The sequence below is a fragment of the Eucyclogobius newberryi genome, unplaced genomic scaffold (assembly GCF_026437365.1).
Source record: "Eucyclogobius newberryi isolate DKJ021-1_F unplaced genomic scaffold, fEucNew1.0.hap1 SCAF_7, whole genome shotgun sequence".
Lineage (NCBI taxonomy): Eukaryota > Metazoa > Chordata > Actinopteri > Gobiiformes > Gobiidae > Eucyclogobius > Eucyclogobius newberryi.
Genome location: NW_027316389.1, coordinates 25,872,351 through 25,886,272, shown reverse-complemented (window position 1 = coordinate 25,886,272; position 13,922 = coordinate 25,872,351). Strand labels below are relative to the sequence as shown.

Here is a 13,922-nt window from a genome sequence, read left to right as displayed (position 1 = left end):
ATTCCCTCATTACAATACGTATCCCGACACATTACAAGCACTTATTTATGAATCCATTATGCTCCAATAACTTCATACAGCCAACCGACTGATCCAAATAGAAATATATGGAACACATTCTAGCAAAGTATTGCATGTTTCTTGCCAAAGAATTGGCCTGGTCTGAACATGCTGCAGCAGCATCTTCTGCACAGATCAGCTTCTGACCAGGTCCACAGCTCCTTCTCACCTCGGCCCAGAGGAGTGAGGCACAAACAGCAGATCAAAAGTACTATTCCACCTCGTTTAAAACATATGGGCCAAAAAATCGATACCGAGTCACAGTATTGATACGGAGTCTGTGACGATATAAATGTTTAGTGTGATATTTCTGCACTTTAGTTAAATTTTAATGTGCATTCAGGTTTTGAGCGATACTTTGACCTCAACCAAGACATATCTGAATATTGTCATCAGTAAGTAAAATATATATACAGTATATTTGTTTCAGTATCTCGACCCTGACCAACATTAAATGACTATATCAATCTTCCACAGATGTCACATGGATAGCACTGCCCTGCCCGCAATTACAGCTCTTTATTACAGTGTCGTTTTGTCTTGTTATTTTAGCTGCCAGTTAAAAACAGACACAATAGCGACATTGAGTTTTCGGTTTATTTTTCCTACTTTCAGCTCTGGCACAGCTGGGCATCCAGAGTTTTGATTGCCTTTGCTGAGTAATAAATCCACTTAAGTTTTAGAGCGTATTCATAGTTGAACAAAGTACAGCGACACATCAATTATCTTTGTGAGAAAATATTCAATTTAATGCTCTGGTTTGGTATATTTTACATAGCCCTTTGCAAACAAGTCTTTGTAAACATAAAAATAATCCACAATTAAACCAAAAGTTTAAATATTCATTCATTTACTACCGCTTGTTCCTGTTTGAGTCACGGGTGACCCAAAGTCAAAGCAAAGTTTAAATATGTTAGTACTAAAATTACCATATAGATCTCATAAAAATCTCACAATCACAAAGATGACAACTTGAAATCTTATTCAGAAACTAATTCAAGTCCTGTTTTGTGCTACTACTAACAGACTGTTGTGCTTGGTTGTTTACCGCAGCGCGACTCACTAATCTAAAGATACTTGTCTTTAGATCCACAGTTCAGTGGCGACGTAGTCCTCAAGAAGCAGTTTCTCTTTGTACATTCTGTGTTTAGGATTGCAATTGTAAACGTGATCATTAAGTGAGTGTGCCCATACCTGATTAATAGGCTGTGTTCACATCACAAATGCTAAACCGGATTATATTTTTTGTTAGTCCACAAACTAATCTATGTGGCTTTAAGAAAGAACTATAGAGCCGGTCAAAAAACACCTAAACATTATGTCAGTTTTTAAGTTTGATTTCATCTACATTTTAAACTAAGGTCATCTGCATGAACACAACCCATTAAGAGTGAAATGATATGATGTACTATTCCTCAACTTTCTGTAAAACAATGACCGATTGAGTGGCAATCACTTGAAGATAGTGTAAACGTCCCAGGCTCCCGTCTGCCCCACAGTTGAGCTAGCGTTGATAAAGGTTTGTAGAGGTAATGCCCGTCTCTGGTGGTTTGTTTCAGGAGAAGGTGGCATTCAGAATAGCTTCTTGTTGTTGATGGTGAAGGAAGCCGATACCTACAGCCGGAGCAGGCAGAGAAGGACGGCTGACGAGACGGAGCTAAAACAGAGAAAAACTTCAATGTTCCATATTTGAAAACTACTCTCCACGCATACTTGTATTGCATATAAAACCTATGAAACTATAGATATGATATTGTAGTGTAGATTTGGAGACATTCTAAAAAGTAACTTCTGCACCTCACTTTGGCAGTTTTCCAGTCTGATTCATAAGAGGTCAGTTGAATTACATAATTACTTCCCTATGTTGAAAAGTCCAGGTTGGAATCATTCTTAAAAACAAAATACCAAATAACTTGCCAACATGAATTTAATATAATGACAATCAATGAAATAAATGTATCACAATTACGTTTTTATTCATTATATTTTAGTTGACTATTTGACCTCTTTTTTTTATTAGAAACCTTTTATACATATGAGGACTATACCGGATATGAATGCGTGACAGTGTTATTACCTTACAGGCCAGTTGCCTCTCAAACCTAGGACCTACAAAAGACCACGGGCCCATATTTTCAGGTTCTTCTTGACTCCAAACAAATTCTGAAACACAACATTTGTCAAGATAATAAGATGACAGGTTTGTGCATTCAAACAAGATAATGTTTAGGCTATGGTATGTGGCTTGTCAGGTCTAGCTGTCTTCAAGCAGCATTCCAAAAGTTATCCTTTGCTCTGATATTTAGCATTCTTGCTTTAAATTGAAAACAGTTACATACCAGTGAGTACTGTACTCGGATATTACCAGAACGGCCAAAACTACATTTGAAGATGTCAGGGTCAGATAACTGGCTTTCAATATTCTCTCGAAGCAAAAAGTATTCAGAGATTCTTTGTGGTTGATCTGAATCCAAATTGATAGAGTTGTTAAATTGACTAGAAAATAGCTTGTGTAAAGGTTAATGTACAAGACTGGGGAACTCACTACGGCTTGAGGGGAGGGTTTTGAGGGTTGGAAATATAAAACAAGAGTTAAAACCTGTCTAAACAAGACCTACAGAGAGGTTATATTTAGAAAGCTAAGCTACTCACTCACTTATATAAACAGACCCCTCTATGTAAATCATTATGTTGTGACTGCTATATTGAGTTTTGACCAGCCTTAAAAGAGTGTTCCTATGTTCTCTCCATACTGATACACTGAAATGTAGAGAAGTAAAATATATTTAATCCACATTTCTTGCACCAAATGCTTATTTTAATGAAAATGTCAACAAAAAAAAGCCGTCAATTATCTGTGCAATAGTCTGTAAACCAATGTACTCCCCCATTTGTCCAGGAGGGTTCATAGTAGAAAAAAGGTAGTCAGGACAATCTGGACTAAACGTCTCGATCTTAAAAACATTGTCCAGATGACTTCCATGGAAACGTTAGGGGCGAGTAAACTATCGCCACACATAAAGGCCCCAACTTATTACTATGAGTTTAAAAGCTAATCACAATGGCACTGTGCAAATTTACTATATTTTAGATTGCAAGTTGTAAATATAAAATTCTGTTGATCAAGTGTAATGTACATAAACTGTTCGTTGTACCTTTAGCATTGTGGTATTTTGAGAGCTCCCGCTGCAGCGCCTCCAGTGGAAACGGACACAGCTCCTCCACTCTGATGAGAGCTGTGTTCTGATTGGCTGCTGACGCTTCCCTTTGCTTCAGTAAGGCGTAGTAATGCTTCCCTGAGCACAGCACCACCCTCTGGACACTGTGGAAACAACAAAAGCACAAGACAAGCTTTGATTGTGGACCTCTTTACGAAATGGATGAGCCCCTTGAGCCAGACCTATTGTGGAGATGCTGGAAAAACAGACAAATCTGATCTTTGTATTATTCAAAACCTCAAATTTGACAACTACTTGTTCACTGGCTGATGAGAAAAGACAAAAAAAAAAGCTTTATTACCTTTCAGCTGTGACCGTTGTATCACCAAGAACTGGTTTGAATGAGGTTCCCGGTGCCATCTCACTCAAACTGGACACTGCCCCCTAAAAAATAAAGATCCATCAAGTATCATTAATTTCATTGAATTGATTTTGCTGTTAAAATGTTAGCACTTACAGAGAATCTAAGCAGAATCTTGGGTCCAACCACAATGAGAGGTTTTCTGAAGTTTCGTATCATCTGTCTCCGGAGAAGGTGAAAGTACTGGGCGGCGGTGGTGGGGTTTACTACAGCCATGTTCACCGTGTCTCCATCGACACCATCCAGTTTACTGTCACACATCTGAGACAGGCCAGGTATTATCAGACACAAGTACTACGGTGTGAAACTATAGGACTGTTAGTTTTCACCATTTGATTTTACGTGTTGCTGTAGCGTTGCATGACCACATTAAGAAACCTGCACCGATGATTTGAATTGACTCCAATAAACTGGACCTTTCCGTAACTGTTGTATATTCATGTTTGACCCATCACATACCAATTGAAACAAAAAAGGTATTTATTCTTGTTTATGACTTGTATTTGTAGCTTGTTTGGCTCTAAATGAATATCAGTTTGGGTAAACAAGTGTGTAAAGAAATACAAACTTGTAAGAATCGCTCCATTCGACAGGACGAATGCTCAGGACCCGCCCCATCATAACCATGGGGCAACAGAATCACCATCCCACACTGCAACAGCCACTTGGCTTCACCTGTGGGCATTATATTTACACATTCAGTCAACATAAGGGAGTTAATAAATCAAAATCACGTTAATATTAGTTTACCGCCAGAAATGAAGGTATCAAAGATAATCTGTGCTCCATTGAAGAAATCTCCAAACTGAGCTTCCCAAATGGGGAGAAGTTTAGGTTGAGCAATACTCATTCCATATTCAAAGCCAAGCACGGCCTCTTCGGACAAAGGACTGTTGCACACCTACAAATTACAGTGATGACATCAGTAATGTGATACGTGAGGAGTACTATGTCCCATTACATGTGAGTATTTAGGAGTTATTTGGCATTACCTCCAAGAAGCCGGTTTGCTCAGGGCTTATGTTGTTTAGTGGGATATATGTGTCGTTAGTCTCCTGACACACCACCATTGCATGTCTCTGACTGAACGTGCCTCTTCCAACATCCTGTCCACTGATGCGTATATTAAAGCCTGAAAACAAATCACAGGTAGAAAAGTCATATTTTTATATTTTTGCCAAGACCCTTTATTCAAAAACAAACCTTGACAGAGAAGGGAGCCAAAAGCCAATGCTTCTGCAGTCGACCAGTCCAGTTTGGTCCCTTCCTCCAACTTCTGCAGTCGAGCCTAAGACAAAAGATTGAACTCTCTGAAACAAGTGTTTATGATTAAATACATGTTTAAAGGAATAATAGAAGATTTTTTGCCGATTTGAGAACTCAAGCGATTGTTAGTCCCTTTTTAAAAAGTGCGCATGCACACACCCCCGTGCGGAAGCACACAACAGCCCCGCTGCTACACGTGCGTTTGTTTATTAGCGCGACAGATCGCATCGCATCTCTCGTCTCCGCAGATTTCCATCTCTTTTGCGCCAGCTCGAACACATTCTTTCTGTCGTAATTTTGCACTTTACACTGAGGAACTCGCTAAACACACACACCGGCATATCAACCACGCATGCGCAGCCAGGAAAACGTGCTATGCTGGGAACGAGCCAGAACGAGGCTGCAGGTGAGCAGTAGGTGAGTCCTATGATTGACATGTGAATGAACTACTCGGCTGTCCACGCCACGAGGAAATGAGACAGATATGGCTCCAAAAAAATCCTCCATTATTCCTTTAAATGCAGTGCAATTGAATGTTTTAACGGTACCTGAACATGGGTTTTTCCTAGATGGCTGTGGAGTTGTGTATTTTCAGGGATGTCCACAGACTTTGCCCCGACAAACTGCAGAAGGGGAATAGGCACTCCAGTGTCCCATGTGGTGACTTTGGCCTGTGGTTCAACCAGGCCTCCCCAGCGCCCCTGCAGGTTGGTAGGCGTGGGGCTGTACACAGTCATGTTGGTCAGTTTTTCATTGAGCATGCTGTAGTGTTTGGATTTGATGCCATCGCGCTCCTCTTCAGTCATCAAACCCTCTGCAATGAGCTGATCCGAGTAAGAGTCTGGGACACTCTTACGAGAACTGCAAAACACCCATGTGGAGTCAAGTACTGTGACATTTAACACATCCAGGCAGGCGTATTGAAATACACTGAAATTTCAAATGCTAAACTAAGAATAGTTTGTCATGATTTTACCTCAATAATTTAATTCTGTGATTTGCTCATTGCAAAATGTTTTAATTGTAATTCTGTTTCAATTACAATAAACCATTCAGCCATTTTTCTATATAAAAGGAGCTAAATAAATCTTCATACCGGATAATCTTGTACATAGCCGGGTTTGTAAAGAAAGGCTCATCCAACTCATTATGGCCCCATTGGCGGTAACATAAGAGGTCCAGGATGACGTCCTTCCGAAAGGTGCGCTGATACTCCACAGCCAGACGAGTGGCCCGCAGCACCTCCTCCGCATCGTCGCCGTTCACGTGGATCACAGCACAATTCACCATTTTACCTGAAAACATGTTTCAATGTGGAATTAATATGTTGTCACTTTTCCTTTTCTGCTTGAATAATATTCTCTACATTTTCAGTAACAATTTGGGTCAACGGTATCCCACTGTCACTACAAAAATATGTCTGTTCTTGATTTTGTAAAGATTCTGTTCATATTTTCTGTATCTAGTTGGAACTGACATATGTTCACATTATTACGTCAATGAATAATAGGATTTATCCTGGAATATAATGTTACACAGCTGCACTACACCTTACCAACATCACTGCAGTAGAGTGAGGACCGGCCCCGCTCTGATGGGGTGGTGTAACCGACTTGATTGTTCACGATGAGGTGGATGCTGCCCCCGACCCTGTAGTGGGGCAGGTTTGAGAGGGTCAGAGTTTCAGGAACAATGCCCTGTCCTGGGAAGGATCCATCTCCATGAACCTGTGGAAACGCACAACAAGGTCAATATATTGACAGTTTGACAGGATTGTTAGATAGGAGTCACTGCTTAAGATCGTGAAGATGATCTATTCAAAATCCTGTAAAAACCTGTAGTTTCTTTCTGTTTTGAACCTGGTGTAACCTCATATATGTGCTGGTTTCTATGTCTGAACCTAATTTAGTATTGTTTAGACATGTTCACAAGTTATTACACAAGTTATTCTGGTTCAGTCCTGTCCTTTGGCTTGGTACTTTTAGCAAAGAGTTTAAGAATCACCGGAAAACAAAATGAATGGAAATTCAGCAATTACATGATTCAAGACTACTTAAGTAAGAATGGAACAAAGAACAAATTTGGGTATGTTTTGCTGAATAACAGCTTTAAAATACATTAAATAAATGCATTAAAGAGCGAATATAACTATATAGGATTAATGCATATGTTTTACAATGGTCTTGCTCTTAAAGTAGACAAATGTGTATATTTAAATGTTTCCTTAGGCAGAGGTGAGTAGTACTCACATTTAACTTTCAGAGACTATACTTTTATTCTTACTGGAGTACTATTTTTATTGAAGTAACAGCCTCTAACTCGAGTAAACGCTTTGGTTTTTTCCCCACTGTGAGCAAATTGATAAAAGTTTTATGTTGACGATATTACATTATTTTTTACTTGCATCACTCCTTCAGATATGATTATTTTTTTAAATAGCAGATTGTGTGCATGTTATGTTTTCTTGCACCAATTATCTCAATTTCAAATTACAAATCAGATGTTACGTCTACACAGTTAATCTTTAAAGTTATTCTTGCTTGAGTAAAAGTACTTATTAACTCTTACTTAGTCATTCTTGGACCACTACTTAGTACTTCTACTCGAGAAATATTATTGTGATGTAACTTTACTCCAGTGAAATCTTTGGCAACTCTTCCCACCTCTGCTCTTCGGCTGAAACACCTTGAAAGCGCCTGTATTTGCCTTTGAGTTTAAGCAGGATTTTCCCCTCCCTGTCTCGTCCAGTTTTGCAAGTCACTTCCTCTCTTCATAGGATAAAGACAGGTCCACTTCACAGACAATGATGCAAGATGTAGGAAACATACAGCAACAAAAATGACGGTAGAAGAAGAAAGTCACTGCATAACTCTCACACACTTGCCATATTTGAATAGTGTGTGTTGGGAAAATGGCTGACTTTACATAAGGTTTGCCACAAAAATGTCCAATGATATGAAGTGTCAAGGAAGCAACTCATTTTACCAAGTATTTTTACATTGAGACATTTCCCTAGACCCAGAGATGTCTCAAAAGGGAGGGAAATCCAATCAATAGGACTTGACGGTTTTGAAATAAGAAAACAGGACAATGTTATTTTTTTCACATTTTTACAGAGATTATTACTTTTACTAAGACTTACTTCCACACTTTTAGTCAATCAACAAAAACTTGAGACCATTTAAACATTACTTTTGACCAAATTTAGAAGTTCACCACCCTTTCCCCTGTACCTGCAGACAGACAACATGGTCTCCGGGCTGAGCACTTTCGTCTGGAGAGTAGTCGCCCTCTTGCTTCAGTTGCTGCCTCGCTCTCGCCTTGCCCTGAGCCACTGGGTTAATGGCCTCTAAATGAGACGGGTTCGGCAGCATGGTTACGTGGATCGGGCGTTCAGCTCCGAAATCCAGTTCAACGGACGAGGTGAGGTGCGACAACACGTCACCGATGGCAGGAGACGTGTCGGGAAACTCACTGAGACCTCGCATTTTACGAAACATGAGCTAAAGCAGCAGAGACATAATGGATGGTTAGTTACCTCGTTTACATTATGACTACTGGATTAGGACAACTGGTTTGCTTACTTAGGGCATTACTAGTCAAACATTGAATCATTTGTAGAGAAGGAATTAAAAATTGAAAAAATACCAACATAATATACATTGTCGACAGTTTTGGGAGCTGATCTTGTATAATCTCTGATCTTGTCTTGGTCACATAATTTAACAATACACTGTACATAAACAAAGGTTTGCCAGTGTTGTAACATAGGATCATTGCCATGTATAACAAGCCATTTTATTTACCGCATTTTCCGGACTATAAGTCGCACCAGCCAAAAAATGCATATTAGAGAAGAAACATATACAAGTTGCACTGGAGTATGAAATAAGGTTGCAAGTGTGGAAATAACAAATAATATCACATATAAGTCCCTCCGGAGAATAAGTATATAATATAAGTATAAGTCGCACCCCGGCCAAAACTATGAAAAAAGGTGCAACTTATAGTCCGGAAAATACGATATTTAAAATGAATGTTAAATGACAAATCACATTATTTCCCACACCTAAAATGTCAAATTTGATGGGACGTAAAATTCAAACCTTCTCTACTGAAGCCATTGGCACTGCCCTGTCTGGCTGGCATTTGAATACATCACTTGTCTGTGGGTCTACAGTGCCGTCTGACCTCAGGGGGGGACTTGAGCAGGCCTGTCAGGAGGTTCAGTCGGCCGCGGTGAGGCATCCCAATCACAATGTCCGTCACTCCGCTGTGGTTCGCCCGGTGGAAGAGCTCGTAGAAAAATCCCATCATGCTCTCTGCTCCCTCTCCTCCATAGCGCTTCACAGTGGCAAATTTGGTGGCCAGGAAGTGGTCAAATTCCTATATGTTGATACAAGGACATGCATGATATTAGAGTAATATTTATTGAGCAAAATACACAATACAATAAATGTGCTTTATAATAATATTTTGGGTTTCTTTGAATGTTGGGTTTCTCTAAAGAATCATTTATGCAAGAATAACACATCCATTGCCCAGAATGTGTCAAAGGGCAGTTGTTTCAATAATGTATACCTGATCATTAACAGTATCCAATTATTAAATGAGATTTCCTATATGTCTTGTGCTGCTTTCACGTGCATGTCAGGAAGTTAGAATGGGACATGTGGGATTTCTTTGAGGGCAGTGGTCATTCACCCAAACTGTGTGTTTTTGTGCTTTTGGTCAGATGCTGAGAGCACACTCTGTATCAGTTTATGAATCAATATTTTGAGCAGAAACTATTGCCCACAGTAGTTCTCCAAAAGTTAATGTTCCTTTGAGACAAAATGCCTTGCCATTAATCTAATTTATTATGAAATCTCATTTGACTTCCTTCAATCAAATGTCCCCAACATAACCCGGATTGTTCCTGCTGCTTCCAGAATTACCAGTTCTCCAAACCGAGCAAATGACTTGGGGAGTGTTCATGTGCAATATCTGCTCGGAAAGTCACATTTATAATCTCTCTGATGCCAGTGCAAGTTGTTTAGACAAGTTTCTCAGGGTGGTGATCAGAGTTCTTCTGCGGTTCTATATAAACCTGGTGTCGTTCAAAATAAGTTGACAATGGGCTAATTGTATCCTGTTTAGGATATGTTTAACCTAGATTTGTCTTGATTTAGAATCTATTTAAGATAGTACAAAGTAATTTATTCTGAGGCGATACCTGCTTTTTTCAGACTTGCCTGTGACTCCAGCATGATTTTGGCCAGTTGTATCTTCTCCTCAGCGTTGAAGCTCTGTTTTTTGAGTTCCTCAAAGCGATCAGCAAACCACACTCTCTCCTCGAGGCTGTTGAGCGGAGCAATCTCCACCGACAGATGACCACAGTACGTTTTCTCCAAATATGCCTGAACCTCTTCTACTGATGCCTCCAACTTGCCAAAATGTCTCAAACCTGTTCAAGCATTGCCAAGGAGTAACAATACAACAATATCAATCATTAAGCATCAGTAAAGCCTGAACTGACACTGGCGCTAATCATTTTGCATTTGCTCTCTTTCCCAGGTAATCCCGTTTGGTTTCTGTCTTCCACTTTGGTTCCAGTTACATTACACTTTGTACTTCTGTTTGTTATGGCATTCTTTATTATGTTTATTTGTTCAAATAAATCATCTTAAACGGCCCGAAACTTTTGTAGCCATTTTTCCCACCCTTTTGTTTGTGTTGTAGCATGCTGTTGAGCCAGGCTTGTGACAGGCTTGTTACACGTTAATCATCGATTGCTTGACATTTGAACATGCCAAGCAATCGATGATTAACAGTAGTAGACTACACTACACTTGGCCTAAAGGCAATGAAGCAGAGATTACAAATTTTAAAGGTTTTTCAAGGTTTGAGACTACATCATGACCATCTGGACCAAACAAATCTTTAAATTAAATCATACCGTATTTTCCGGGGTGCGACTTATACTTGTATATTATACTATATACTTATACTCCAGAGCGACTTATAAGTGATATTATTTTGTTATTTTCACACTTGCAACCGCATTTCATACTCCAGTGGAACTTATATAAGTTTTTTTCTTCTCTATTATGCATTTTTTGGCTGGTGCGACTTATACTCCGACTTATACTCCGGTGCGACTTATACTCCGGACAATACGGTAACCATTTACATTGCTGGGTGTGTGTTGTACCATGGTAATTTTAAACCAGTACAGAAGCCTATTAGGATGCCATATTCTGTCTTTGTTTCCTAAAGTGTGGCCAAGAACATGTATTTACAGTACACAGTATTGGCCAACTACACAAAAACACACTTATTAGACACTTAGGTATTTTAGCTGATCAGTTTCTTATAATGAGGGCAGTTTTGTGAAATTCTATGCATAAGGCTGACTTCACAATCTTTATTTATTCACTTATTTATTCTAAAGGTTTTGTACTCCAACTTAAGTTGTCTTCATAGGCATAACCCTGAGTATCTTACCAGAGGTGTTGAGTTGTCCACTAATGGTACCAGCAATGGTGCTGATCTCTGGGACATCGTCCAGTACAGGTTTATGGGGGAGTAATGGGTTAATTTTGGCTGCCTTATGTCCATGAGCTCTGTATGCCTCCACCAGACGAGCCAGGCCATGATCTGAGTACAGAAAAGCAACACCATTCATTGTTTAAGTCATTTCAACTTATTGCCAATACTACACCCTGTTTTCCAAGGCAGTGTTACACATGTCGAAGGTGTTACATTACAACGAAAATTAAGCGTATATTAATTCATGACGTTATAATAAAAAACATTTATTACGACCTCCTTTGACTGCCATTTTGTGTATTAAGTTCTTAGTCATTGTTCAGTCTATGATTAAAGGTGCACTATGTAACTTTTCTGATGGAGGGTACACATAATCGGCTCGTCTCCACCGAGATGTTATTGCTTTGACTGTTGTTCCACAGTATGGCATTAAACTTGTCCATCTTTATGGCGAAAAAAAAGGTAGGCTTACAGGTAGGATCTGTGGAGAGGTGATCCTACCGTAAGTAAGAATGTTTGTCATGGTATTTTAGAGGCAAAAAAACCAAAAATAAATAAATGAATGCATATTATTTCTTCACATTCACGGAAAAAGCAATAACATCACCATGGAGACAAGCAGCTGGACGACCCAGACTAGAAAAGTTACATAGTGCACCTCTATAGCATTATGATGTCCAGCTTACAGTCCAGTGATGACCATGTTTTTGTGATTTTAAGCATATCTGCCCGGGGTTCGATGAAATAGCAAATGCTTTTGTGTACGCATATTTTTCATTATCATTTTTGAGACTGTACAATATGGACACCTGCAGACTTTTAGTGGACACTTATACCACCGCAAATTATTACGAATCACTATTATGTAAAAGTACCACTTACATACATAGCATAACACAAAGATGTAATACATGAAATGCCTAGTAAAAGTATGGATAAGCAAAGACTGCTTACTAACTAGCTATAACATGCGGTCCTAGCTATAGCAGGGAAGCATTCAACAAGTAAAGTTAGGCTCAGATGTTGTGGAAAAAACACTAAGGAGCACTTCTACAGTTCCATAAGTGAACGTGTGCTGCAGCCACGCTTCATTGCGTGACTCGTGTCCCGCACTGACCTTGGTTAAGTGCGGTTGTCCAGTCTGTGCACAGCCCGAGGTCCCTGTCGCTGTGTTTGGGTCGGTATCCGAACACTCCTCGCTCCGTGTGGTAACAGCAGCCGATGACCTGCCGGGCTGCAGTCGGGGGGAGTCTGCTCAGTGAGTTTTTGAGGATTAAAAAGGCTGACATGGTTTAAAGTGTCAAATAAATGCATTTAACAGCAGTGACGCGATGATCTAACTAAGCGGCCATACTGCTCCAGACCGAGGCGGGCGGTGTGGGCGGGGACGCCGCTGCGCAATCCCATTGGTTTGTACAACTCTGTCTTTCAACTTATGTCACGTGACGCTTTATCGTTTGGTTGAGTTGGATGAATAAAAAAAGAATAAAACGCACGGCAAAGAAAAAGCGATTACGTTTTACATTTTTGGGCTTGTCATTTGTGGACATGGCGTGCCTCGTGTCGCTTTGAGCAACAAGTGCGCGTGAGGCGTTCAAAGACCCAGAGTACATTTCAGATTATTTTAGAGGGACTAATGTCAAATAATGGGAATGAATAAATGTGTATTTCTTCTTTATGCGGTCAAAGCAGACGAGGGTGGCAGAAACTTGAAATCTAGTTCAGCATTGAGGTTCATGTCCAAGTTAGTTAGTTCTTTGATGGAGGATCCTACTGAAAATGTAAAGCCTTTTGTCCAGTGTTCGTTGTATAATAGTATAAGATACAATACGGGGAAAAGAGTTTGTCAGCTCAATGTCAAAAATATGGAATTGGCACTGTCCCTAAAGATTGTATTGGATATAATGCAAGAGTGTTTCCAGAGAGCGGAAAGGAATATAGCCTGTATTTATTTACCCTCTTTGACGCAGTAAAACCTTTGTAATTATTCAAGTGCCAAGAAATAGTTCATAGGTATAGACTCACACATTTTCTACTCCTTCATCCAAGTAATGGCTTAAATCATTTTAATATTGACTCCTTAAAGTGCTCGCAAACAAAATATTCAATGTGACTTTTGATATTCAAAATGACACATTACTGCATTTGATCTTGGCCGAGTCTGAAAATTGTAGAAGGCTGTCGGTCTGTACCAAGGTGCTTTTTCTGGTGGAAAGTCCATGAAGACAAGCAGGGGACACCACCAGGCCAAGTTTCAGGTCAGATCTGTAGAAAAGGGACTCTGCTCACAATATGCATGATTTCCAACGATATTTTTGTTTTGTTTTCCTAAGATAAATTACTTTTAATGTCTTACTGTGAAACATCCCAGGCAATACGTTTCCATTTCATTTACTCTCAAAGCTGATAACCAGTACTATCTTAATGAACTAACCTACTATACTGGGGACAGAACAGACCAAAACTAGGCCTGTCATAGTTGGGAG

The 13,922-nt window shown here is 39.6% G+C and overlaps 1 protein-coding gene across 1 annotated transcript; it reads right to left on the bottom strand.

Annotated features, from left to right (window-relative positions):
- Positions 1-643: 643 nt before the first annotated feature.
- dhtkd1 (dehydrogenase E1 and transketolase domain containing 1) lies at positions 644-12,806 on the bottom strand. The gene is made up of 17 exons (XM_072435356.1): positions 12,554-12,806; positions 11,392-11,544; positions 10,140-10,351; positions 9,097-9,291; positions 8,139-8,408; positions 6,461-6,632; positions 6,002-6,200; positions 5,454-5,766; positions 4,843-4,927; positions 4,632-4,771; positions 4,390-4,540; positions 4,208-4,314; positions 3,736-3,900; positions 3,580-3,662; positions 3,216-3,382; positions 2,138-2,223; positions 644-1,717 (listed from the first exon to the last, which is right to left on the bottom strand). Exons 1-17 carry the CDS (start codon positions 12,723-12,725, stop codon positions 1,616-1,618), a joined length of 2,772 nt encoding a protein of 923 aa, XP_072291457.1. The 5' UTR covers positions 12,726-12,806; the 3' UTR covers positions 644-1,615.
- Between the last annotated feature and the right edge of the window lie 1,116 nt (positions 12,807-13,922).